Raw genomic sequence first — 26901 nt, forward strand, 5'->3', positions numbered from 1 at the left:
GTACCTGATACCGAATATATTCTATTAATGTTGGGACATTTTTCCTCTTTAAGGTCTCAGCAGGTTGTCAAATCTATTGTTAATTTTGTTAAATTTTCACTCTTGATATTCTCCAATGATGAATGGGTTAACCTACTGCTTCTTGGGGCCAAAATGTCTTAAGATAGAGTAGAAGGTTAGTAAGAAACTAATAGCCACCTTATTACAAAATCAAGATACACATTTTTCTTTTTCATTCTTCCAATAACTTGCATGTACTAGCTACCTGCTATGATCTGGCCATGGCGAAGATAATAATGTTCAAATTTGATTACATTATATTGCTGGGGAGCTTCTGTCCCTACTAATTTAATATATACTTTAACATATTTTCAGAAAATCAGAATTTCAATCTATGATTTTTGAAAATACTTAACCTGATTTTTGATAACCATATGAATTTCTCATGCCAAAATGATACTTTTTCAATCATGGAAATAATAATCCAATCACTGAGGTACCATGTAAACTTGTTCTTGTTTATTCAAAAAAGCAGTTGTTCATTTTTCACAAGTGTAAATTCTTGCTCATCAACCATAGTTTGCAAAAAAAAATTCAGAATGTTTCTTGAGTATTACATTGATGTCATCATACTGCCCCCTTTTACTGGAAATGAAAAACATATTGGATGTCTTCTGCTCCACATTGTCAATGGCCACAGCTCCTTGTTATTTGTACAATTGATTCAAATATTCATTGTTGCGTGACAGGATACATTCAGACAGAAGATCAATATAGCTATAAAACAATAAGCAAAAGAGGATTGTGAGCAAATGATTTCGCAAAGTGTGTTTGGAATGACTGAGTTTTTATATAACACACAGAATAGCGAGATTTTGTTGTTTCCAAAGGAGTTCATAGTACTGATTAATCAGGAAGGTTGTTTTTGTGAGTGTTTAACTAACATGCTCAGCTGCAGCGCTCCTTTCCATGTTAACCTGTTCCCAAGATAACAATGTGTTATGAGGGGTGTGGACACATTAGACAATTTACAGTAAAATAAAATTTAAATTTTAACATCCTCATTTGCAAAGCAGAACAGTAGTTGGTTTTTAAAAAACATTTATGTAGCATTTTTCACATCATGACAAGAAATATTTTTGTAATGCTTCTATGTTTTAAAAATATTATCACATATTTATCTCTCTTGAACCTTTCCAAATTTGGGGATGTAGTGATACTATCCTGTTTTGCAGATTAGGAATGTAAGTCCAGCCCTAGATCACGTTCTTGCTCTCCCTCTAATTTTCTCGATCAGCATTCCTTCTCTTCATCATCTCACTTGTTCCCTCCATCTCTGTGAGATTGACGGGGCAGTTTTATTCAGAATCTAAAAGAAGACATACATCTGAGTTTCAAACATCAATTTTAATGAAGGGAATGCTAAAATCATGAGATAAAGAAGTCCACCTACATACATATGCTTCATGCATATTTCTTTGAAAAGGATAGTTATTTATACTTGTGATGGTGTTTCTAAAACAGTATACACAGATCAAAATGCTATAAAGTTAGAAAAAATATAAGTTTTATTAATTTTAGGTTTTATGTTTGAACCAATAACATTGGGCAACTATGCAGTATGGTGTGTAGGCTTCTGGCTGAAGGTAATCATTAAATTCCATTTATTTCTGTTGTCAGGGCTACTTGATTGGTTGCCTAGCTACTAGTTTAAGATCTAATCCATGAAAACAACAACAAACTTGTTTGGTTTTTTCTTCTCTGCACGTAAAATGGAAAAAATGGTGAGAATTTATATAGGTTTACAAGGTTGAAGATACTTGCTAGGGATGGGGTGGGGAAAGAGCAATGCAGGGCTTTTAGGTTTGTTTACAAGTATCTTAAATTAACATGCCATTCCCAGTGGAAGGATCTCCCAGAGCAAGGGTTAAAATTAGATACATCACAGTCCAAAACTTTGCATAAAGACTTGTTGGTTTGAGTATGTATGGAGCAGATTTACTCATAATGAGGATTTTATAGACCTAACCTCCGGCTATGGCAAGTACATCCTAATCCTTAATCTTTCTGGATCTAATCTCTTAATCCTCCTAGATCAGCTGTCCTTAACATTTTTGGTTTTAGGGCTCCTTTACAGTCCTAAAAATTATTAAGAACCCCAAAGATTTTTTATTTATGTGGGATATAGCTATCAATATTTACCATATGAGATAGTAAAACTGAAGAATTAAAAATATGTATTTAGTTATTTGAAAATAATAGTAATAAACTCATTAGACGTTAATATAAATAGCACTTTTTAGTATTAAGTAAATTCTTCAAAATAAAAAAAAAAATAGGAAGAAGACCAGCTTTGTTTTATATTTTTCCAAATCTCTTTAATGTCTGGCTAAGTGGAAAAGACAGCTTGATTCTCATATCTGCTTTGAATTCAATCTTTTGCTGTATCACAAGGCCATTAGGCCTTTAATAAATATTTCCTCCCTCTCTCCCTCTCTGTCTCTTTCTGTCTGTCTCTGTCTCCATCTCTCTCTCTCTTTCTTACTTTGTTGCTAGCTTCCACATCCACTTGGTTAGGTTGTAGATAAGAGCAAAGATTTGAAGTTAGACTGCCCAAGTTTCTCTAAGAAATGGGAATAGTCATAGTTAATAAGCACAAGTGGTTGTTGTGAAGATTTAATCACATAATCCACGTGCCAGGCCTTGTCCAATGCCTGACCTATAACTGGTAGGAAGGCAGTTTGAAATAGATCATTGCCATAGCTAGTTTAGGTTTATCTTTATAGATATGAGCCATTAAAGGTGTGTGTGTGTGTGTGTGTGTGTGTGTGTATGGGGCACGTTTAATCTGAACTGCATTTTAAGAAGACTATGTCAGTTTAAAGAAAGAATGGGAGAGACCTTTAGAGAAATGTGGACAATTGAAAAGCGAGTGTGTTTTGAGGCTGACTGACCTGAACCTCAGGTTCTGGTTCTATTCCTCACTAGCTCTGTGACCTCACTGAGCCTCGGTGTTCTTATCCATGGTTGGCAATACTTAGTTTCTTGGTTATTGGGAAGTCAATCAGAAAACTGTAAGCCAGTTCCTAGGACCATGCCTTTAAAAAAATCCATGCTTTTCTCTTCTGTAGTATTAATTAAAATTTATTTAAATCTGCCTTAGATTCTTTTGCATTCTCTTTCCTGAGGTTAGAGCGTGTCCCTTTGTCCTGGAGGCAGGCTTTTCCAATGGAAAGACAACCAATACACAGAGGAAGGATATGTCACAAACTTAGTATCCAGTGACTTAATGCTGTGCCACCCCACACAAGTAGTTCATCAACTATTCCTGAAGAATTCTCAACCTCCAAGTTAGATCAGTTCCACCCTAATCGCCTTTAGGATCCACTCAGTGTACTAAACAATGTAAAAGTATCTGAAGCATCACGTGGTTTCAAAGTGCTCAACTTAGTCTGAGTGCTATTTATATCATTATATTATAATCTTTGCTGATAGACCAGGTGTGATATTCTAGGACATGTGATAACTTGACTAATCAGAATATCTGGTTAAATGGAACATAACATTTCTCAGGCATGCCTCGCACACAGCAGGCACTCAATATAATATTAGCTGATTTAAGTTGATGCCAGTAACAAAATGTTCTGTACTTGTATTTGCAGATGTGAAAGTTCAGTCTCTTACAGCTGAATTTTTTTTTTTTGAAGATTTGCTTAGGCCTTGTAGCAGTGGATGCGATGGATTGTACATTCACTCTTTCTTTTCCTCAGAGCTTTCTTTGCCTGTGACAATTTTAGGAAAATAATAGCAATCATTAGAATCTCAGTCTTTTCATTATTTGAAAGGTACTTTTTAAGCATTATTATCACACTTAATAGCCATCTTTAGAGGCAGAATTTTTATCACTCCTCTCCTACAGAGGAGGATGAGGTTCAAAGAGCTCAAATCATTTGCTTACCTTCACCCAGGTAGTGCCAGTGTTGATGCTCTTCAAGTCCCCATTTTCAAATCTCTTTCCACAACAGAAGGAAGACTTCACCCTCCTCCCCAACACTAACCTCTTCCCACCTGTTCTGGTGAGCCCTGAATAGAAGCACAGAGCATATGAGCATACATTAGCTGTGACTCTGCATGAGTGTGTGTGTGTGTGTGTTTGCATGTGCATTTCTCTGAGTACTTAAGTGTCTTTCTCATGGTGGGTGTAAACCTGTGTGTGAATCTGTCTGTCTGTGTGAGTCTTTACTCCCTGTGCATAAATATCTATCTATGAGTCTATGTGTGTGTGTATTTGTCTGTCTGTCTTTAAATCTATATCAATGGGCATCGATGTCTGCTGTTATCTGTCTATCTGATTGTGTGCACATGTGAGTATGCCTGTGTACTTATCAGCATCTCTTTGTGTCTGTGTGTTTGTCTGGATGTGTATATGTCTATTTGTGTTTGTGTGTCTATAAGTATGTCTGTGGGTCCATGTCTGTGTCCTTCTCTGAATCTGTGTCAGTATGTCTATGTCTGTTGATCTAGGTATGTATATGTCCATATAATAGTGTATGTGTGTGTCTCTGTGTAAGTCTGTTTGTGTTGTACTCTCTTCTCTTTGTGGAATTAGGTATTAATACACTTGATTATTTTCATTTTCACCTTGTAGGCATACAACTATGTACGAAGAGTACATATGAAAACTCTGCACATAGATGTACTTTATGCATTATTTCTATTACTGTTTCCCTCTCAGCATTATCTTAAACCTGGTTGTCAAAAATTTGCCATTAGGGCCGAAACTGGTTTGGCTCAGTGGATAGAGCGTCGGCCTGTGGACTGAAGGATCCCAGGTTCGATTCCGGTCAAGGGCATGTACCTGGGTTGTGGGCACATCCCCAGTGGGAGATGTGCAGGAGGCAGCTGATCGATGTTTCTCTCTCATCGATGTTTCTGACTCTCTATCTCTCTCCCTCTCTGTAAAAAATCAATAAAATATATTAAAAAAAATTTGCCATTAGGAGCACTCTGGCAGAAGTTCACTTTTATCTAAGATCCAGTTTGAAATTTTTGACATTTGCAACTAAGATTAGAATGTTCCAAAGTGCTGTCTTCCCTCTGTGGATGGAAATGCTTGCTTTTGTTTTTGGTGCAACCCTGATTTGCTCTTTATATATTTTTATAAATGTTGTCAACAGTATTGGTTCTGAAATAACACAAAGGGTGTCTTGTAAGATGCATTGTCCAGTAGTTTTAGTTCCCTAACCATTCTAGGCTTCCGGTCCCTATAGTTTTCAACAAAGAAGATCACTGCACATCAGTTTATCAATACCTTTCTATTCCTTAAGAAGATGAGTTCTCTAATTTTAATAACACTCCTACAAAGGAGATGACAACAAGTTTAGTCTTTCTTATTCTAGCCCATTAATGTGACTGCTGTAAAATAGTTTCCCCAGTTCTAGGCAAAACATTGGTAATAGAAGAGGAATATGACCCTTTGAAATCAATCACATCTAGGTACAAAACTCAGCTTCACCTCGACTGGTGTGGCTCGGTGGTTGAGCATCGACCCATGAATCAAGAGGTCACTAATTCAGTTCCCAGTCAGGGCACATGCCTGGGTTGCTGGCTTGATCCCCAGTAGGGGGTGTGGAGGAGGCAGCTGATTGATGATGTTTCTCTCATTGATGTTTCTATCTCTCTCATTTTCTCTATCTAAAAATCAACAAAACTCAGCTTCACAGATTAAGTTGTGATTTCATTTCAATACCACATGTATTACTAGCTATGTTACCTGGGGCCTGTTACTTTTCTGTGCCTTTGTTTACCCACTTGGAAGGTAGGTATGATGAATATCCTATATAATAAAAGGCTAATATTCAAATCAATAGAACAGCAGAACGACTGGTCGCTATGATGCGCACTGACCACCGGGGGCAGATTCTCAATGCAGGAGCTGTCCCCTGGTGGTCAGTGTGCTCCCACTGGGGGAGCACCACTCAGCCAGAAGCCTTGAGCTGGGCTCACAGCTGGCGAGCGCAGTGGCCGTGGCAGTCGGACATCCCCTGAGGGCTCCCGGACTGCAACAGGGTGCAGGCTGGGCTGAGGGGAACCCCCCCCCCCCAACAAGTGCACGAATTTCATGCACCGGGCCTCTAGTACCATATAAGATTGTGGGAACATTAAATGAGGTAATGTATATAAAGTAAGGTGGATGCAAACAAATATTCTTCCGGATCCTTTGTTGTTTGCAACCATATGACATAACAGACATTAGGCAGGGAGAGCTCACCATCTGATATATGGGGGCTTGTGATGGATTCTTGGGATTCAGATAAATGTTGACCAGCCCCTTTCTACCCTGAAGGAAAATATAGTCTGATTTGGGAGAAAGGACAGATGCATATAGAAGGGAACCTGACAATGTGAGGTCCAGGTGCCAAATGAGTGAAGGGAGCTGCCAAGGTAATTAAGCTCATGAAAATCAATGACAGGTGGAAAGAGAGGTTCTGTGAAGCAGGAAAGACTTAAAATGTCTCAAAGGAAGGGCAAGCAGGGTAGAGTATGCAGAGAAGAGTGAGCAGGCAGGGTTCTAGCAAGAGCCTGGATGGGGTCTGGGTCCTCTCACGTGGGGAATATGGCTGGAGGACAGTTCATCCAGGAGAGGTGTAGAGAGGGGGCCGTTCAAATGATAGAAGCCCTGAAGGCCTGGCTAAGAAATTTAGCCCAGAGTTTTGTTTTTTGTGTGTTTTGTGAGTGCGTGCGTGTGCGTGGGGGTGGGGGGGGTGGAGAATGAAAAATAATGATGTTAGTGTGGCTTAGATAAATTGAGTGTATTTCTCAATGTAAATAAGCTTACAGAAAATCAACCTGTTTTTTACAGAAAAACTATAGGAGCAATTGCTAAGTGATAATCTTCGCAGTGGAAGACTCCTCAGAGTGTATAGGATTGTAAATCCAAATTAAAATTTGAAATAGTTTATATTAATTTATAGGCACTGGTGGATGATAGCTACTTTTATATAAACATCTCATTTGATTTTCATAAAAATCCTATGGAAGAGATTATTGTTATTCTCCAGTACAGATGAAAAGCACCAAGAATCATGGAGGTAACTCTAGGTTCAAATACCAGCTCTTCTCTGAGTAATTTTATACGTCCAGTGCACCATACTATTAGGTTACTATTATTATTGTTGAAGGAAGAGCCCAGGTCTTACTCTGCTCTTTCCCTAACACTGAGCCTAAAATTCTCAGTCATTATTCATTGATTGCTTGCTTGTGGCCAGAGACCAGACAGACGAAGAAGTAGTTACTCTTGTAAGGATAAAAATGTATTTTCATCTGAGTCTGTCTAGGCCAGTGGTTCTCAACCTTCTGGCCCTTTAACACTTGGAGTGGGGGAAACGAGTTAAGTCGGCTCGCGTGAATTGCGCGTACTCCGCGGGAGCCGTCTTAACTCGGTTCATATAGATTTGCGGTGGAGTGCGGGAAACGTGTAAACTCGGGCCGATTGTAACTGCGTATTACCAAATATTTGTTTGTTTGCCGTTCACAAAGATACCTACCTGCGTATGCGAACCGTTTCATACCCATTGGGGTAATAGGTATCATAAAAATCCCCGATTTTGCGCGGGAAACCTAAATAATTGCCCGCGCCATCTTATATTTTGGCGGGAAATTCACCCCACACCGGAGTGTTAAATACAGTTCCTCATGTTGTGAGCCAACCATAAAATTATTTTCGTTGCTACTTCATAACTGTAATGTTGCTACTGTTATGAATTGTAATGTAAATATGTGGTATGCAGGATGGTCTTAGGTGACCCCTGTGAAAGGGTCGTTCGACCGCCAAAGGGGTCGAGACCCACAGGTTGAGAACCTGCTGGTCTAGGCTTTAGTGAGTGTCTGGCCTCTTTCTGACAGGAAATTCACATTATAGGAGAGTTGCTTCTTATTAGACTTTATGTAGAAAAATTTTTTTTCATTTTATTTTTTAAAAATTTTATTGGGGTGACAAGGTTATATAAATTTCAAGATACAATTCTATGATACATCATTTGTGTATTGTAAATTCAAATCTTCTCTTGTCACTGTGTACCTGACCCCTTGACCCTCGGATAACTTAGTTAGTGGTTAGAGGAAGTTTGAAGTCTCCTTTAGCTATCCCGTGACTCTGCCTTCCTGCCACTCTCCCTCTGCCTTTTCTTCTGGAGGTTGTTGATCAGTTTCCCAGTACTTCTCTGCCTCCATATGGATGAGAGCACACTTCTGTCCTTTCCTTCTTACCCCCTCCCCCTATCTCTCTCTACTCCCCACCATTTCTCCTCTTCCTCTCTTGTTCCTTTTCCCTTTCCCTTACTTTTTTCTCTCTCTTTGACTTCCATTTTCCCACTCTCCCTACAGTCATGCAGCCTACTGCAGTCAGGGTGCCGTCTCTGACCACCGAGGAGGGTTTTTCTCCAAGCTCTCAGAGCTGCAGAAGCAGCAGCAATCGCTGCATTTTTCCCAGGCAGGCTTCTAGTATGTGATGCCTGCATCTCACCACCCACCTCCTCTGGTGTAAGGAGATATCCTGAGTGTGTCTAAGGATAGGGCTTGGAGACTTTGTAGAAGAATCAATCACACATGAAGGAGGTAACAGAGCTTAGGGAGGCTAGGAGACAACCAGTACAAAGTCATTCAGAGTCTAATGTTGATTTTACTTATTTAAATGGTGATGTGATCAAGTCTTAGATCTGAATACCTAGCTTCAGAAGTTAAATTTATAAAATGAATTCTGACTGACAAGACTTTGGAAACCAGTTGGGTCCTGATTTTCCTGATTTCATGACATGTTCCTAAAACCGAGTCAAGCTGTACAAAAGAGGAGAAGGGATTCAGCTTGGGTTTTAAATTGGGGAATCTATCTTCTAGGTCTCTCTCTGACTCTTACTATCTGGGTGATCTTGGGGAAGTGTCTAATCTTACTGAGCCTCAGTACATTCTGTAAAATTGGAATGATTCTGCCTTACAAATGACATATGTGTATAAAGGACTTTATAATTTTTAAGATGCTTGTGATCAGAAAGCTGAGTGTGGGACATCATTTTTGTGTGAGGAGCAAGTAACTGAGTCAGTGATTTCCTCGAGGAAGCGAAGTTTTGAGCTGTGTGCTTCCGGCCTCCTGTTTTGTTGGAACAGGGTGCACGCAGAGCTGCCTCAGGCTGATAGCATACAGAAGTAGCATGCCGTCACGTTATTTTGATAAAACAATTTTTTGTTTAGCCTCTTTGTGGGTGGTGGAGGGAAGAAGAGGATGTAGAAAGGAAGTAAAGTCTATTTGAAGTGCATCAGGTCTGTTGTACCAGAGATCTCTGGAGTTCATAGGAAGCATTTATTATTTTCTCAAAGAATTAGCTGAGGACTAAGAATTAGCCAAATGTAAATGGATTTACTGATTAGCACAATACAGCGAGATCACAATGCTCTATGAGTTAACGAATTTCACCTGGCTTTGTACAAACTAGTTTTCCAGAATCATGTCTGTAAGCATCTAATTTTAAATGAGGTAAAAGTATCTATAGGTGATGTTTGAGGGAATATTTAATACTGATGTATCATAAAGTGAAACTATACTGATAGTTTAGTTCCAGTATAGTGAAACTAAGCCAAAAATAAAGCTTCAAGTGAAATTGGTTTATCCAAAAGGAAAAGTATGTGATTGGTTAGAACAATAGACAATGAATTTTAAAACAACTTAAACTACAGAGGGTGAGTGCGGTAAATCTAATAGCTGGTCCTCAAAGGAAAACTAACATTTCAAACCAAACAGTACCTAAAAAGAGATTATATTTATATTAAAACTTGTCTATTTCTTTGGTCTGAGCAATCTAATAATCCTGCCCTTCATATCACATTAGCAGAAAGAGAATGCAGCCCACACCTTGAAGCCTTGTGTAAATTAGAAGTTTTAATATGCCAGTCCTGATGCAGGCAAGAAGGCAGGCCAGCCCTGTTAGCAATGGTTTTTCTATTCTTTTGGTCACTTCAGTTATGGAAAACTAAAATTTTAACCATAAATTCAAATGTGAGTTTTATTGAATCAGTACAAAGAAGATTTAGTCTTCCTTTAGGTTGTGTTCTTTCAAATATATGCAGTAGCGTGAAATAAGAACTTTAATCTTAAAACTTTGTACCGTGTATACTGTTATGATCCTTTTTCCTTGTCCTTAATTAGTCTGAAAGTACCATTAAAAATTTCACACAGATTTAAAAACTGATAAATATAATGTCTACATGGAAAATTATTTGTTCTACAAATAACTTCTTTTTTTCACACTGTGTAAGTCCATTGCAGTTACCCTCATTAGACAATCTTTGGGATTGAACAAACAACCTCTTTGCCTTGTATCCTGCTCTAGTTAATTTTCCAGGTTTGTCCTTGTCTAGGCAGGCGATGGAGAGGGGCAGGGAGAGCAGCTACCCTGGCATTAGAAATAAACATGTGCTTGTTTATTGATGGTCCAGAAAGAGAGCCCTTGGGGTGTCACTTTTATTTCATTTAGAAATTTACTGTAGTTCAAGCATCATCCCTCATTCTGCAGGAAAGATTAGTTACTCTCAAAGCCTTACTTTTAGGCTGGGAAATCTGATTCCAAATTTTAAAATATATTTACCATTTAGCTCCCAAACTTGAATTAGAAAACTTAATTCTAATTTACTAACTAAATCATAAATTCAGCTTCACAGCTAATTATTATGTTGACACTTAAATTATGGCTGCAATGAAAAGCTGAAGATCAATTTCTGTTTTTGAGAAATAAAGTTGGTTTGGTCTTTCCCTTTCTATTATGACCTAGAATACACTGCATTTCAAGTCTGAATTTCTGAAGGTGGAGATGTCAAACCTTTTATTTTTCTAATAGAATAACAACAAATAAAGCTCTCCCCCAAATATCCTTTACATGGGAATATTTCAAGTTCATGCCAAATTAAGGTCAGCTGCCATGAGCAGGTGGATTTTTTCTTTTTCCATTTGTGGACACGGTGAAGGGAATAAAGGCACTTGCGCCCACCGTCCTGTCTTCGGGCTCGCTGATGACAAACGGCCGGTATGTGTCGAGCACATACCTCATTTACATCACATGCATAATGCACTCTATCGGGATATTAGCTTCCCGGGTTAGCGGTGTCGCCTAACACACACAGCGATCAGCACATTTTTTGAGGCTGCAATAATCAGAGGAATGCAGCAGAGATGTGGGAACAAGAGGAAATAACATGGCATAATGATGTACCTATCATTGTTCTGTTGTCATCCCTCCTAACCAGTTTGGTTTCCTTCGCAGCCTAACAAAAGGGTCATGAATTTAATAGAGTAGAACATGAAACTGGGTGCAAAAACAGTGTATCTACTCCTGAGCTCCACATTCAGAGGAAAGGGGGAACTGTTGACTACGCAGGGAATGAACTGCCCTGAGAGTGTTGTGGGCCTGTGCATATGCTTATGTCATCTTCAAAGGAGATGCGCAGCCTTTTACAAATGTGTCTAGCCTCATTTAATCTCGAGTAAGCATTTAGATATGAAAAAAAGAGTAGGAAATTAAATCTTCAAATATATGCAAAACATACGTTTCTAATAAAATATTGTCTGCTATATTAATAGCATGCTGTTTACAAAACGTATTCTTAGCATATTAACCTCTTCATGGTTTTCACACATGGACTGAAAGATAATAATCCCGTAGCAGTTTTCACCCATTGGTTCCAGATTTTAGCAAGAGTTCAATCCTGCAAGTATTTTACAAAGCAGTGTGCATGTCCCAGTTCTATAACAGTTGCAGTATTCCCAAATAACTCTTACACATGAGTTCAATAAATAATTGGAGGCCCAGATGTTTGAAACGGATATAGCAGAAACACTGGAGCTGTGTTTTAAATGCAGCTACTTTCCCTTTGTCCTCTCATCAACTTCACAGCATTGCACCCTGCCATTTTCAGTTCTCTTCTAATTAAACCTAGCTGAGCATTTGGCGTGTACGTGCTCCCACACGTGCCCCTCTCAGATGCAGCCTATGGAGGCTCCTGTGTTATTGTTGCTGACTTGAGACATTCCAAGGAGGAATTCGACTTCTTCAGACTGAGCTATAGCATTCTTTGTTCCCTTAGTTCACCTCCTGATAAGGAAATTGCTCATATTGAGACATGGTTTTACCACTTCACATAGCAAATAACCGGAACTTCTGTGTAAGCTGTCTTCTTAGACAGAGCCTCACTCATTTCTGTGTTCCTCAGTAGCGTCACTAAAGCAGGCTCACGGTCACTGATAAATGCATTTAAACACATATTAGGTATCAGTAAAAACCAAGAACATTCTTGAACTTGGTTTTAAAATATAGCTGCTTAATTTTCAGGAACTTAAGACATGTGGAAAATTCTAATTTTATTTAAAGCAGGTTTAGGTTATTAAATTTATTTTTTTGTTGTTGATATATAAGTCTCTCTCTCCCTGGGCAGGTTTTCATTGTAAAGCTATATGTCTTGTTCTTCCCTTTATGAAATAATTACACTAATTCCTGAAAAGTGCTGTGACATATCAGAGAAAAAGTTGTTTTATTTTTTTTAAGAGATAGGAGAGTATTATGGCTACATTTGGGAATTTTTAATTTGTATCTTATTTAGTCTGGTGTGCAATGTGACACCAGTTAATTGTACGTTACTTTGTGGTAACTACATGTTAACTCTGTTGGAAGTAATGGTAATTATACTGTAATTGATATCAGTTCTCCCACATCTTTGGAAAACCGTACAATTAACACATAGCACCACAGTTGGATACTATCTTTTGTCCTTTGTAATGTTGCCGTCCGTGGTGGCATACTATTTCGCACAGGGTCCTAAATGCTTTCTTTCTTTTTAAAACTCATTTTTGAAATTTCAATTAGTTTTTAAATTTTTCATGAAATGAAAGTTTCCAAATTTTAATTTTACTTAATCTTAAAGAAAACTTTCCCCAAAAAGTATCAGACATGGTCTTGGGTGAATTTTATTTATTTATTTTGTTTGAGAAGTCGCTTGTGACTGTCTTTGACCTTATTAGTACTTCCTGTTTCCTAGAGGAAGATAACAGTAGAATATGCAAACTCTTGACATCAAGGAGTTAATTAGTTTAGTTTAGTTTTGTTTTTGTTTTTCCTGAAGAGAGGCTCTCTTCTTACCAGCAATGTTTGCATATGTGTTACTTTGCTTGCAGACAAAAAGGGATGTATTCTGCTAGTGCCACTGTCATGAGTACCAAAATCAGGGACATAGAAGTATATTTCACCACATTAGATGTAAACGTTTCCCTCTGATTTTGCCTGCCTCTTTCCTTGCCTTCCCCTGCCTTGTGTCGCTTCCCTCTGTCACTTTGCCCTGGTGGAGAGGGAATTTCAGAAGTAGCAAACAAATGCTTTTTGGCTAAGTGTGATCATGGTTTTGGTAGGCTTGTCTGACAGATGGATTACCTTTGAGCTATTTCCTTGAGAATATAAATAATTGCTCAAAAATTTTTATGAGATGTCAAAGCTATTTTCCTAATGTGTGCTGCAGTGTGGGTGTCAGGAGCAAAAATGTCGAGTATCAGAGGATCATCCGATCTTAAAGCTGAAAGAAACCGTAGAGAGAAGTTCGTTCAGCTCCCACGTTTTGCAGATGAAGTAATCAGGGATAGTCTGCGAAGGGCACTTGTGATGCAGAGCGGTTCAGTGGAAGGAGCAGGAATCAGAGTCTGGAGGCTGAGACAAGCTCTGAATCTGTTACTGGTTAGGCTGCGACTCTGGGTGAGTGTCCTAAGCTCTGTGCTCTCTGAATGCAGAGGCCGTTACGTTTCCTTCTAGCACCAGACTTTCTCGTGCCCCCTGTTTCTTCTTTTGAAGAAATATGTTATTTTTGTAGCACACACATTTCTTAAAATTATAGCCAAATATCTTAGGAAATTTTAAGATATACATAAAAAAATGAAAAGAAATGGTTGGTAGCAATACCTTACATTTACCCCATTTTTTGTGTTTGTTTCTGAGAGAAAATTTTTTTTTCATATTTATCAGTTTGCCAGCTACAATTGAAAGAGAAGGCATAGTTTGAGGAAAATATTCATTCTTGGTTTATATAGCTTTGATGTCTTTAACTTGAATAAATGGCACCTGTGTTCCTACAGATAATATTTTTCAAAAGTACACATTGTAAAATAAATAGGTCTTTGAAATCAAGTGCCTAAATTTTGAGAAAACTGAATTCCTAAGATAATTTTTTTGGACTAAGACATTTGCTTAGCTGGTCATTAATTATATTGTGCCTTTTTGTTCATGTGATAAATGTTAGATTAATAAAGTTGTGCTGGTGGTTTAAGTGGAGATAAAACTTTCCAGTTTTTAAATCACATGTTCAGTTTTAATAGGAGTTTATATAATTTTACAATGGAATTTTTGTGAACTTGTTATTGAAACAAATAGTTAATCAGAGAACATTCATGAACAAATATGCATCATGCCTCTGTACACAAGTAAAAAGTTGGGAACCACATATAAGTAGAAGTTGGGCTGCCACACAACTGGATTTGCTTAAATCTGAACACTTTATAACTCTAGTTGGGAGTTGCAAACTTATAAATAACCTTGCAATTGGTTAAAACCATATGAAAACCATATGAATGAGACAGAAAGCATTTGGTTAAAGGGGTTCAGTAATCACTATAATCCTGATGAAACTAATTTAACTCAGTGGCTCCCAAGACTAAAAGGGTCTCACATCTTCAGAGTCAATGCTACTTTATCATTTATCATCTGATGACCAGTGACAAGAGTCTAAGTGTATGTTGCAGGAGATATACAGGATGCTGTTCCTGCCCGGGGTGTGGAGAGAGAACTTGCTTAGTTTGGTGTACTCTTCAAATCATGAAGGACTTGTGGTATATCGTTTGAGAATGTTTTTGTAAATTCCATAAAACATCTCCACAAGAAGCTCTACAGATATTAGTTCCTTTCAGCCGGTATGTGCTACATGCTTTTCTGAGCTTACAGGGCACAGTCCTCACTGGAGGTAGAGAGGGTCAGGAGACACTTTCCCTCTCCCAAGGAGCTTACTGTTCAGTGGCACAGATTATATCAGCATCCTGAGAGGGGATCTGAGCAGCTTACATCAATCTGTACTCATTCTATGTCTTGCCTCAAGTATGAATCATCTGGAATTTTAAAAACTTTTTTTTCCAAGTCCTTATAAATATTCATTCTCTTTAAGGGGGAACTGTTTCTTTTAAAGATCCTAGGTAGATAGAATTATAGATAGATAGATAGATAGATAGATAGATAGATAATAGATAGATATAGATAATAGATAATAGATAGATGATAGACAGATAGATGTAGATAATATATAGATAGATTATAGATAGATGACAGACAGATACATAGATAGTCAATAGATAGAACCACTACTAGATCCTAATGCAAAAGCTATCAGAGGATTGCTTATCTAACATTTGTTGCCTTATTGCTTGAGGGAGAAGTTGCTATTGTATTAGTTTGCTAGGGCCATCATCATAGCAAAACCCACAGACTGGGCAGCTTAAACAACAGAAATATTTTTCTCACAGTTCTGGAGGCTAGAAATCCAAAGTACAGGTGCCGGTTTCACCGGAGGCCTCTCTCCTTATAGATGGCTGCCCTCTTGCTGTGTCCTCACACGGTTTTCCTCTGTGAGCACACATCTCTCATGAATCTGTATGTCTTAACTCCTCCTCTTATAAGGACCCCCATTGTGTAGGATTGGGGCCCACCTAAAGGCATCATTTTAATTTAGTCACCTCTTTAAAGGCCCCATCTCCAAGCACAGTCACGTTCTGATGTACTAGGCTAGGGTTAGGGCTTCAACATGTGAATTTTTTCCTAGCTTGGGTATTCCCAAACTCTTGTGAAGTTATTTTCTTTGGGATCAGAGTACTTTGACCAAATGCTTTATGTCTCTGCTCCTATAGTTTCATCTGCCTCATCTTTCCTAGAGATATTCTTCTTTCTCTAGAGGAATTAACTGGAGTTAATATGATTTTGTTTAACAGTTTATTCTACTGTCCATTCATAAGATATTGACATTGTTAATTAATTCAAATGATGGATTGCTAAGCAATATAGGACTGTGTGAGAAGAATATTGGAGGTGGTGGTAGTTGAGAATTAGGGAAGTTTCTTACCGAAGTCCTTTCAAATAATAGTAACTAAGCAGACTTCCTGTGTCTCAGTACTAAGGTAACCCTGACAAGATAGATCACTATATTGTTCTATTGACTCAAACACCTTCCTTTGTATTTACCTACCTTTTAATAATCTATATGTCACTGTTTTTAAACAATATCTGGAAATTAAAAGTAAAATTAAAATGAAAGAAAAGAGGGAAGTAACTTTATCAGGATTATTAGGATGTAGCACCCAAAGTACCTAGTATTTGCAAGCATCATGGGAAGTAATGATGGTAGGAACTGATAATATAAAGATAATAAGACATAGACACCACACCTTAAGGAGTACGTAGGGGAAATGTAAACAGACATATACATTAACAATTGTAAAACATTGTTCTATAAACATGGGGTGGTGATGGGATACCATCATTTCTGCCTGGAACTGGTAGAGAACATTTCTTTTGTTCAGAAGAAATGTTTTATTATTTAGGCCTAGAAAGGACTCAGGAAAGGCATTCTAAGAGAGAATAGTATATGCAAATATGCAAGGACATACAGTATCATAACTTATTCAGGAAACTCCAAGAAGTTCCATCTTACTGGGACAGAGAACATGAACTGAAAGGAGTAGGACATAAGGCTGATGGGAGAGCGGGTGCCAGACCATGAAAGGTTCTACAGGAAGTTTGAGTCTCCTCGTGCAGATGATAAGGATATTTGAGAGCTTATAAGTAGAGAATAATAAGATCCATATACTACATGGTTACTGACATTGAGATTTAAATTTAGTCCTGGGATGCTTAACAGCCAAGTTAAAAAGGAGAGCATCTCCAGATGTATAATTGCATTGTGGACACAGGAGGGTGGATATCGGCCTTTACATCAGGACACTGTCTTCATTAGCATTTAGCTTTGAATCATGTAGCAAACACTATATAACATGCTTAACAGAAGTGGGTATTTTATGAGTTGCTTTAATTTTGCAAAGCACTCATGCACCTGATCTCTTACTTAATCATCACAATCCTGCAGCATGAGCATTTTCTTTTCCATTTTACAAATAAGGAAATAGGCTCAGAAAATCCGCATGGTAATTAAGTTCTAGAGTTAGCATTTCTGAATTCACCTTGGCACCAATACCTATCTAAATTTTTGTTGAGTTAAATAAAATATTTAAAAATATTTTTGAGCCTCACCTTTTATTCTCTTGTAAAATTGATAGCAGTAGCAATATTTTCCTTGTAGCATTGGTGTGAGGGTTAAAGGAAATACTCATTAGGCAGTGCCTTGCACATAGTAATGAACAGGAAAGACACTCTGTCCTACCCCTCTGTGTATTTGTGCTGTGGAGGCAAACAGAATTGGAGAACTTAGGCCTTAACTGACTCATGAGTCCTAGCACAATTTTAGTAAAGAGTGTATTAAAGTCTAGACAAGTTAATAGTGTTAGCTGACAAAATGTTATTTAACAATGAGGTTTAATAATGAACCTTGTTTCTCCCAGCCACGGTCTTTATTATCATGATTACTGAGTCTGGGACCATCAAAACATCACTATGAAAGTAAAGCCTAGCGCCTCTAAATGAACTCCTTCCAAAAAAAGAATCACCCTTTAAAAAGCATATGTGATTACTTTCCACTGGAAAGCCTACATTTTTTTTTATCTTTCATTACATTACTAAGTGTATAATAAAGGATATAAAATAAAGGCTAATAAAGTGATAGAGCTTGCTAAGTCAATAAGAAGGAAACCACATGTGTGCTTAAGTAGTACTTCTTGAAAATCACATGATGGCAAGATATGTCCAGAGCACGGAATTAGAGAAAGTTTTTCAGAATAAGAGACAGGCTCTGTCAGCATTATACTTAACATTGTCCTATTTTAAAACAAAACAGAGCAAAACACAAATTTTTTTAAACTTTAAAAAATATGTACTGCTTTTTCAGCCATGCATTTGTGGTGGGTAGGCTCGTCTTTTGCCAGTGTTCTGCAAAGACTTTGCAAAAAGATGCAAGTGTTAAACTGCAGAAATTCCAAGTCAGACTCCAGACCCTTTTTTTTCATGTTAAGTTCTGCAATCAAGCTGTATTCTTCCACGGTATTCTTCTAAAGTTGCTTATTGCCCTCTTTTATAAAATATTTAAATATTTTTCTGGATTTCCTTGTTTTGATTATCATTGCCCAAAGAGCTATCACCAATAAAGTGTGGAGTGTTGAGTATAAACATCTCTTCTACAAATTTGAAATACTAGAAAGTTGGTAGTTCTTGCTCCTTTTGGACACTCGGGTGCATAGAGTGTTTTTCATTTATGTGGGTAAATCCGTTATGTGGCCTTGCCCTGGCCAGTTTGGTTCAGTGGTTAGAGTGTCAGTTTGCTGACTGAAGGACCTCAGGTTCTATTCCCAGCCAAGGGTATGTGCCTCAGTTGTAGGCCAGATCCCCAGCCCTGATCAGGGTGCCTGCAGGAGGCAACCAATTGATATGTCTCACATTAATATTTCTCTCGCTCTGTCTCTCCCCTTTCCTTCATTCTCTCTAAAAAATTAATGCAAAAAATATCCTTGGGTGAGGATTAACAAAAACAAATAAATTATGTGGCCTTGTAAAATCCTATAAATATGTGTGGACACTAATGCCAACTACATTATAAGATATATAGAAAAAGTGTAAGACACAAGCCCTGGCTTGAAAATATTTTGACATTGTTGGAGGAGACTTGGAGGAACCAAAGCTTAGTTCTTTGACGTAGTTGTATAAGTTGTGGCTAATTATATAGGGAAGACTAAGAATTTTTGTAGATCAGAGAGGTTGTAGAGTTCATGGACAATTTGGGTTTTTCATTATGAATAAAACTTGGTAAGGAAGAAGACAGAAGGAAGGGAAGCAGCCAGGGGGAAGAGGGAGCAGGTGTGATCATGGTACTATTATGGGAAGGTGAGTTGCTTACTGTGCACCGAGGACAGAGGATGTATGATGAGAGAGTTGTAGGAAACCAAGTTAAGACACATGGGAGCAGTGTAGGAAGGATCTGGAAAAGCAGGTAGAGGATGACATGCAATAGAAAATAGGAAGCCATGAGACATTGAGTGGGATCTTGTGAGGAGTGTGAGCGGGCGGACGCAGGGCGAGGGGCAGTATCAAGGATCAGGCAGACCAGAATGGAGGCTGCAGCAGTGATCTCGTGTGCAGGCGTGAGGGCATGTGCTGGGCTAGTTTTTGATGGTTGGAGGCCCATGAGGAGAGGGACTGGCACAAAAGTCTCTGTGAAGGATCAGTCAGCAAGCCTGATGATTAACTGGGCATAGAGGGGCGAGGAAAGCAGTGAGACCAATAGTACTATGGGGAAAGCTGCTTTTGCAGGGAAGTCTTAACTTTTAGTGTAGGAAGGAGTTGCCCTGGGTTGGAGAGACACTAAAGCCTGGAGCCGGGATGAAATGACAGGTGATACTTAGACCAAGCTGACACTGTGTGGATAGATAAGATCTCAGAATGTTGTGGTGGCCTGAGAGAATTTTTATTCATAATGCATGTGTTGGTTATTTCTCTTAGAAAGCTCTGCTTCAGGAATACACACAAACATAACTGGTGGCGCTGCAGTATTAACTTTTCCTGCAATGTTTCTTATTATTATAAATTTGAAAAGACTTTTTAAAGTCTTTAATATTTAAAGACTTAATATTTTAGGATGTAACAACAAAATCTTGTTTACTTTAAAAAGATTCATGCCAAAACCACATATAGGAGATAGGTGGTTTTAAATTTGTAATTACACGAGCATAAAATTTTCTATTTACTGTCTTCTACATACTATACAGAAGTATAATATATAATATGTATATATTTTATAGGATATATAATATTTGTATAATATATATTCTATAAACAGAATATTTGAGTTACTGTAGAGTATATTAATTATAATGTATTTTTCATGTGAAAGTAACATGAGGTTATTTTTGACCCATTTTAACTGGACTATAGGTAAATTTTGCAGTTAGGTGTATTTTCTGTGGCTGTTACGAATGACCCCATATTCAGACATTCTTTAAAAACGAGCTTCGAATAAAGGTTGGTAAAGTCCCTCTCATTTAGAGCATTGGAATAAAGTATATCACATCATTGTCTAGCCATATCTACCTGTCAAATGAAATATACTTGTTTGTAAGGCAGCAAACAAAACACCCCTCTCAGCGTGTACCACTTTCCACTTTGCTTCGTGGAAAAGGGGATGGTGTTGAAATCATTGGAGGCAAGACCCAGGCTGGTCAGCCTTGGCGGTCTGGCAGGGAGGGGCCCGCTGCGTCCTCACATTCCCGTTTCGAGCGCTGCTCCTCAGGAGACGGCCGCCATCAGCCATCTCACGTACGGTTGTAAAAAGGCTTGTCTCGCTAGCGAGCAAACTGTTATTTAAGTGCACAATCCACGCGACCACTGAGACAGTTTTGCCAAACTTATCCAAGTATTCTCACATGCTTAAAGATGGCATAAATATCATTTACAGCGAGCAGTTTTCTTCCGACTCCATGGAATGCCTTCCTGCCGCCTGATCTAAGTGTCCCAGTTTACATTATGGCCTTTACTGCCTCTGTTTGATGGAGTGATCAGTAAAAATTTAATGACACTATAAAATAATAAAAATGTCATTAATTTACCATGGATCTCGGATACAGTGGTTGTAAAGTTACATTAATAAACAGAATATTTTTTACAACAAAAAGCATTGTTACGTGGGAACGTATAAATAACACACATAAATTTAAGAGCAATTTTACTGTTAGCACACACATTATTATGGAATAGCCAATAAGTGTATAAAACATAGTATATAAAATTTTATTAAAATATACTGTGCACATCAAAAATTCAGCTTTTATCTAAGCGCAAAGAAAAACCATTATTGTGTGCTTACTGTTTCGTGGCTGTTCTTCCCCCCATCACAATTTTACATTTGTTGCCAGTAAGAGGAAGTAGATTTTTTTTTTTTTTTTTTTTTTGCCTGGATGGAAACAAACCTCCGTTCTTTCAGTTATCCCAAACCCATTCTCTCTCTCCACTGATGCAAAGACAACCTTGATCAATCTTGCCATAGGAGGGAGGGAAAAGTTGCTAATATAATGCAAAGTTAAAAATGATGCCTGAGGAGTTGAATGGTCTGTGCAGTGACTCTGGAAATAGGGATAATAATGCGGCAGTCTATCTGTCACCAGTGAGACTGCCCGCCATTGCCTCGGATAACACAGGAAGGTGATGGATGCCTGGGTCTTGTGGCTTGTAACATTTAACATTCATCAACTCTCACTAAAGGGGGCTTTATCATTTAAATATCTTTATTTAATATGCAACATCTACCTCATACATCATAATTTCAAAGCACTTAGCCAAAGTCCTGCAACACGGCAGAGCTGACTTTCATTTCTTCCAATAACTTTTATGTTGCCTGCATGTTTGTGGCTGACAATGTTTAAGTGTCTGATCACATAGTTGCCTGTCAAATACACATTTCTCTGTCAATATGGAGATGGGGGGATTTTCCTTGAGGTTTGAGATTAAGTTAGCATGGGGGTGTTTCTATTTTGCTTATATCTCCAAAATAATCTTACTTGGGAACTATGTACATTGTGGGAGCTAGTTCAAGTGCATGAACAAAATTTGGAGTGAAGACCTTTCCGCCCACAGTATATATTTGTTTCATACATGGGCATGCCCATTGGCACTTAATGGCTAAAAGTTGAAGCCTCTTGTCACTAAAGTATCCTTGAACATCTCTCTGTGCCCACATCCACATCCTGTATTTACTAGACTCATGTTCAACCTCACTAATAAAATCTTTGCTTCGCTCAGCTGCCCAGAGCTAACTCGTAGACATCAGGCCCTCTTATCTGATGGTTATGTGGCTGGCAAATAAATATTCTGAGCTATTCTTTGAAGAATAGAAGGAAATCTTCTGGGAGACTAGGTAGAAATGTATATGAAAGGGCATGGCTTGGCGGGGTCCTACTTTAATCTCAAACACAAGTGCTTAATATTACCAAATATAAAATGCAGCCCACCGCCCAAAACAGTTTTTTTTCCATTGATTTATTTTCTGTCTATTTAACAAGTATTTCATGGGGTATTCTTCCTTGACTTCTTCCATGTCAAAATATTGATGTTTTATAAGGAAAGTATCTCTGCAGAAGGATTTTTTCAGTAAAGTCAGAAAAACGCATGGCTTCAGAGACATCGTGAACGTGTTGTCGAATGTTCTGATTTTTTTTTTGTTATGATGAAAAACAAGCTGATGCTACTGAATTGTGAGCACACTTCATTTTTTTTTTGAAAAGAAAATATATCATCATCATGTAAGCTTTGTTGTCTTAGGATTTTACAAACCATGGCATGTAATTTTCCCTCTTCTCCTTCCTTGTCAAAATATTGATATTCTTTCAGGAACTTTATTTATTTATTTATTTTTTACTGAGAATATTTTGCAGTAAAATCAAAGAGAATGACTGACTAGAAAGATACTTGGAATATGCATACTGATGGGTAGTAAGGTCTGTTGATTTTCAGAGGAAGTTGTTTCTCTCCCCCCGCTTCTCCCCCCATGAAAATACAGCTAAAGGTTGTTCTTCCAAGAAGATTGCAGGTGTCACATGAGAACTCTTTTTGCATTTAACACAGGGAAAGGGTTCACATACAAATGTCTGAAATTCGAAACAACGTGATAAAACAAAGGTTGCATATTTAGCTTTCCCTGGTACTATTCATCTCCACTGTAACTCTCTTCCTTTATGCCAGGGCAAACAAGCGTGCTCTTCAAAAATAGAAATTGGCTAATTAAAAGCAGCTGTCTTTGCCCTGGCCAGTTTTGCTCAGTGGATAGAGCATCAGCCTGCAGACAAAGGTGTCCTGGGTTCGATTCTGGTCAAGGGCACGTACCTCAGTTGCAGGGTCCTCCCAGGCCTGGGCCCTGGTCAGGGCACATGCAGGAGGCAACCAATCGATGTGTTTCTCTCACATGGATATTTCTTTCTGTCTTTCCCTCTCCCACTCTCTCTAAAAATCAATGGAAAAATATCCTCGGGTAAGGATTTAAAAAAAAAAAAAAAAGCAGCTGTCTCCCCCTGACAACATGTGAAACCACCGCATGGCTTCTGGGTGCATTTTGTTGTGTCTTGTGTCTGGGTCAATTTGTTCTTGCGTAGCACTGTTTTCACCTACGAAGATATGGGGAACCATACCTAATTTCCTTTTTATTTTCATTCTTTTTTAAATTAATATTTCAGAGGTTTCCCTACATTGTAACTAGTTAGTATTGATGACCCAGTTGGTGAAATTCATGATTATAATTTTGTTGCACATCTTTCATAGAAATGGTGCTAGGTTAAAGCAAGGTTTATGCTGTGTTTTCTTCCAACACAGATTTCAACACATCCCATGCTGAAGGGGAATTGGAAGACTTCCTGCACAATTTGACTGATGGGAATTAATTATAGAAATATAATGATATTCAAAAATAATCATATTAGAAAGCACAAACATAGTGAGACTGTACAAATAAGAGACAGCCTCTATCAAGTAATTGTATGTTTGCTCTTTAAGAATATCTCCAAGTTTCTAAACATCTTACAGAAGGGAGCACTCGGAGTATTTCCATCTAATACCAAACATGCTCAGTCCAGAACTAGGTCATTGAACAATAGACTGCACAGCAATCAGCACTCGACTGCTGCATAATGCATTAAGTATAACATGCAGAAACCATTCCCGGAGCTGCAAGCTGCTACTTCATGTCTGTAAATTCAAGCTGACATGACATTTAATATTGTTTCGTAGTAATGAACAACAAGGTTTCATTCATTCATAAGCACAACACAAAGCCATAACACAAAGTCTGGAGAGTATCAAGGAGGCGAGAAGGGGACACGGGCTGTTTCCGTAGATGATAACACCCTATTAATGATGGCCAGTGAGCCCTCTGCCACCGATCTGGAGAGCTGCGAGGGGGAGTTCGGTGTGGCATTTCAGACTCCCGCTTCTAGAGAACCAGTTAAGGGTTTCCCTCCTATAGCAGCAGGAGTAGTTCACTTCTTGACTCAATGGCTGGCTAGGAGTAATGTCCTCCTTTGCCTGCCCCAGGAACTTATGGTTGAAACTCCTAGGCAAAATAATAGTGTCAATGCATGCTATCATCTAGTTTGCCTGCTTTGAAATATTTGTTTCTGAAATCCTGATTTGTACTTTCCCAGGAATACCAGTGCCACATATGATCTCTAAATGGGAATGTGCCTCTCCCATTAAATAGCAGTACGTCTATTTTAAAGGGAACTGCTCTCACAAGTTTGGCACTTTTGTCTGAAACTTCTAGATTGCATTCCTTTTAGATTCCTGGAGCCAGCACAACAGCAAGAAGATGCACAGTACAGCGCTGGCAGGTTTGCAGTCCCAGGTTTCCTTTCCTTCCAGGTACTGTGGTTTAGAACTGGCCAGCACTGTCAGGGCCAGCACCCAGCTTCCACGGAATCTTCCTGAAAGATGTTTTGAGCCCACAGTGAACAGAAATGATGTTTGCACATCTAAGTTTTGCCCACTAAGCAAGACAGAAACTGGAAGGAAACGTGGCTGTTTGGGAAGCTGGAATAAGACTCTGATTGTTCTTTCCTCTAGGAAAGAACGCGCTTTGAGAACTTGGGGCCCCAGCTAACAGGCAAGTCCAGTGAAGATGGGAAGCTGGGCCCAGGTGTCATCGACCTCACTCGGCCAGAAGATGCAGAGGGTGAGTGGCTTTTCCTGCAGCTCTTTCCTGCTGCCCGGGGTGCTTCTGGAGGTGTGTCTGAGCTATAGGATCTTCATGGCCTTTCTTGGAAGTACCAGCTCGGTTTTCTTGGCAAAGCAGGGCAAATGTTAGTCTTCATCGTATGTTATAATTGAGGATTTTGAGATGTAGCTAGATCCTATATTACTGGACACTCAGCAATCCACATACTTCAAGGTGCCATTCTACTTTTAAACTAAAATGACCCTCTGCCTTCCAATGAACAACAGAATTCTGTTTCAATCACTTCACTGCATTCTTGTTAAAAAAGGAAAAAAGGACAAACCTATAAAGGAGGATTTTTTTTAACACCCCAAATCAAGTGATCCCCAGGTGCAATCAAACAATTTTGGGAACTAAATGGCGGTTTGAGCAGATTTGGCATAAAATTAGTAATGACTTGGGTAAGGCCCGGCCTGGGTGTGGGTGCTAACCATGAATAAAGTCTTTGGAAGGCTGGAAGGAGAGACTAGCTTCACTCTCAGTGGGTTTTCCCGCAGCACTATCAATGCCTGTCCACTCTTCTGCACTTTCTGTTTGTTTGTTTTAAATGCACAGCAGCAAATCAGCAGAAATTGCTCCCCAGAGGCAGGGTACGATTTATGAGTTAGGCCAGCACTTCAGTAGTGCTGTTGCCTGGTTATTTACTGTGTCATCACAGAGTAGGGGCTGGTTTTCCCGTTAGTTGTTCCTTTTGCAGATTCCCTCCCTCTACCCCCAACAGTCAGGGAAGATTAATCTGTTCTCTTCAGAGTAATACAATACTTCACCTATCTTGGGTCTCAGCTAAAGTCCTTCTTTAGCTTCAGGGATGGAATCCTTTCTATTATCCCTTTTACTGGCAGTATTTGTCCCAGGACCCTAATCCCCAGAAAACACATGAAGACATTTCATAGCAGCATCTGAACTGGGCATAGCTTCTGGTGATATTTGGCCATCCCAGGCAGTTCAGAACCCCCGGCACGAGTACTAAGGATAGGTAGTGTCAGATGTAAGGAGGCACCTCAGAGGGTTTCCAGAAGACAGACTTTTCATACCAGTAGGAAAGACTAATGTTTAGTGATAATCCTTGGGACAAGGTATTAAAATAAACTCTGATGTGTGTGTGGGGGTGTGTGTGTGTGTGTGTGTGTGTGTGCAAACATTTATTAAGCACTTATATGCCACAGAATGTGCTATGTTTTCACATACATACTATGTTTTTTATTTACACCTCATACAACTCTCTAAAGAAAGTATTATTATTTTTCCCATTTTATAGATGAGAAAATTAAGGCTGAGAGTAATTAAGTAACTTGCCACAGGTCACACAGCTAATAAGTGCAGAGCTGCGAATTGATACCAGGCAGCCTTGGCTCTGGTACCCCAGCTCTTAAATACTGTGCTATACTGCACGCCCTATGTACATAGATATATATGTGATGCCTTCATTTTTTGAACAAACCTCTTGTGACCTTCCTCAGAATGGCCCATTTCCTCTTCCCTAAATATAGCAAGTCATGCCCTACACCAGCTCTCCTGTTACTCTGTCACACGTAGCAGCAGTGCCTGCTGAGTGTAATGGTAGAAGGGCTGTTGTGGCCCAGGAGCTTAAGGAGCATGTGCAAAGCTCCCTTCAGAAGCTTGCCCAGCATTGCCATTGAGACCTCATGTGCTTTTGGGGGACTGTGAGTTCATGAATGGAGTCAAGTTACATGCTCTGATTCGGACAGAAGCTGATGCCTTTGTGAGGACTGCTGGGATGGGTAGTTGCCTTCTGCTGACTTCAGAGTATTTCCTGGAATCTGCTCAAGTGTGAGCTGACTGAAAAGCCTGCTGGAGTTACAGTTCATATTAGACTCAGAGTAGATAGCAGATACACAGAATACTTGCTCCATGTTGCTCCTTTCCCTTAGCAGAAAGAGTAAGAGGGGACTGAAGTGAAAGGAG

The 26901-nt window shown here is 38.8% G+C and overlaps 1 protein-coding gene across 19 annotated transcripts in view; it reads left to right on the forward strand.

Annotated features, from left to right (window-relative positions):
• SOX6 (SRY-box transcription factor 6) overlaps positions 1–26901 on the forward strand; it is a 553432-nt gene that overhangs the window by 486339 nt on the left and 40192 nt on the right. For all 19 annotated transcript variants that reach the window (XM_070428241.1, XM_070428238.1, XM_070428248.1 and 16 more), the window contains one exon: positions 24825–24933. In XM_070428241.1, coding sequence (XP_070284342.1) covers positions 24825–24933 — 109 coding nt within the window. The remainder of the gene's footprint in view (positions 1–24824; positions 24934–26901) is intronic.

Source organism: Myotis yumanensis, unplaced genomic scaffold (genome assembly GCF_028538775.1).
Source record: "Myotis yumanensis isolate MYYU_CA2020_CCGP unplaced genomic scaffold, mMyoYum1.0.hap1 SCAF_10, whole genome shotgun sequence".
NCBI classification, from domain to species: domain Eukaryota; kingdom Metazoa; phylum Chordata; class Mammalia; order Chiroptera; family Vespertilionidae; genus Myotis; species Myotis yumanensis.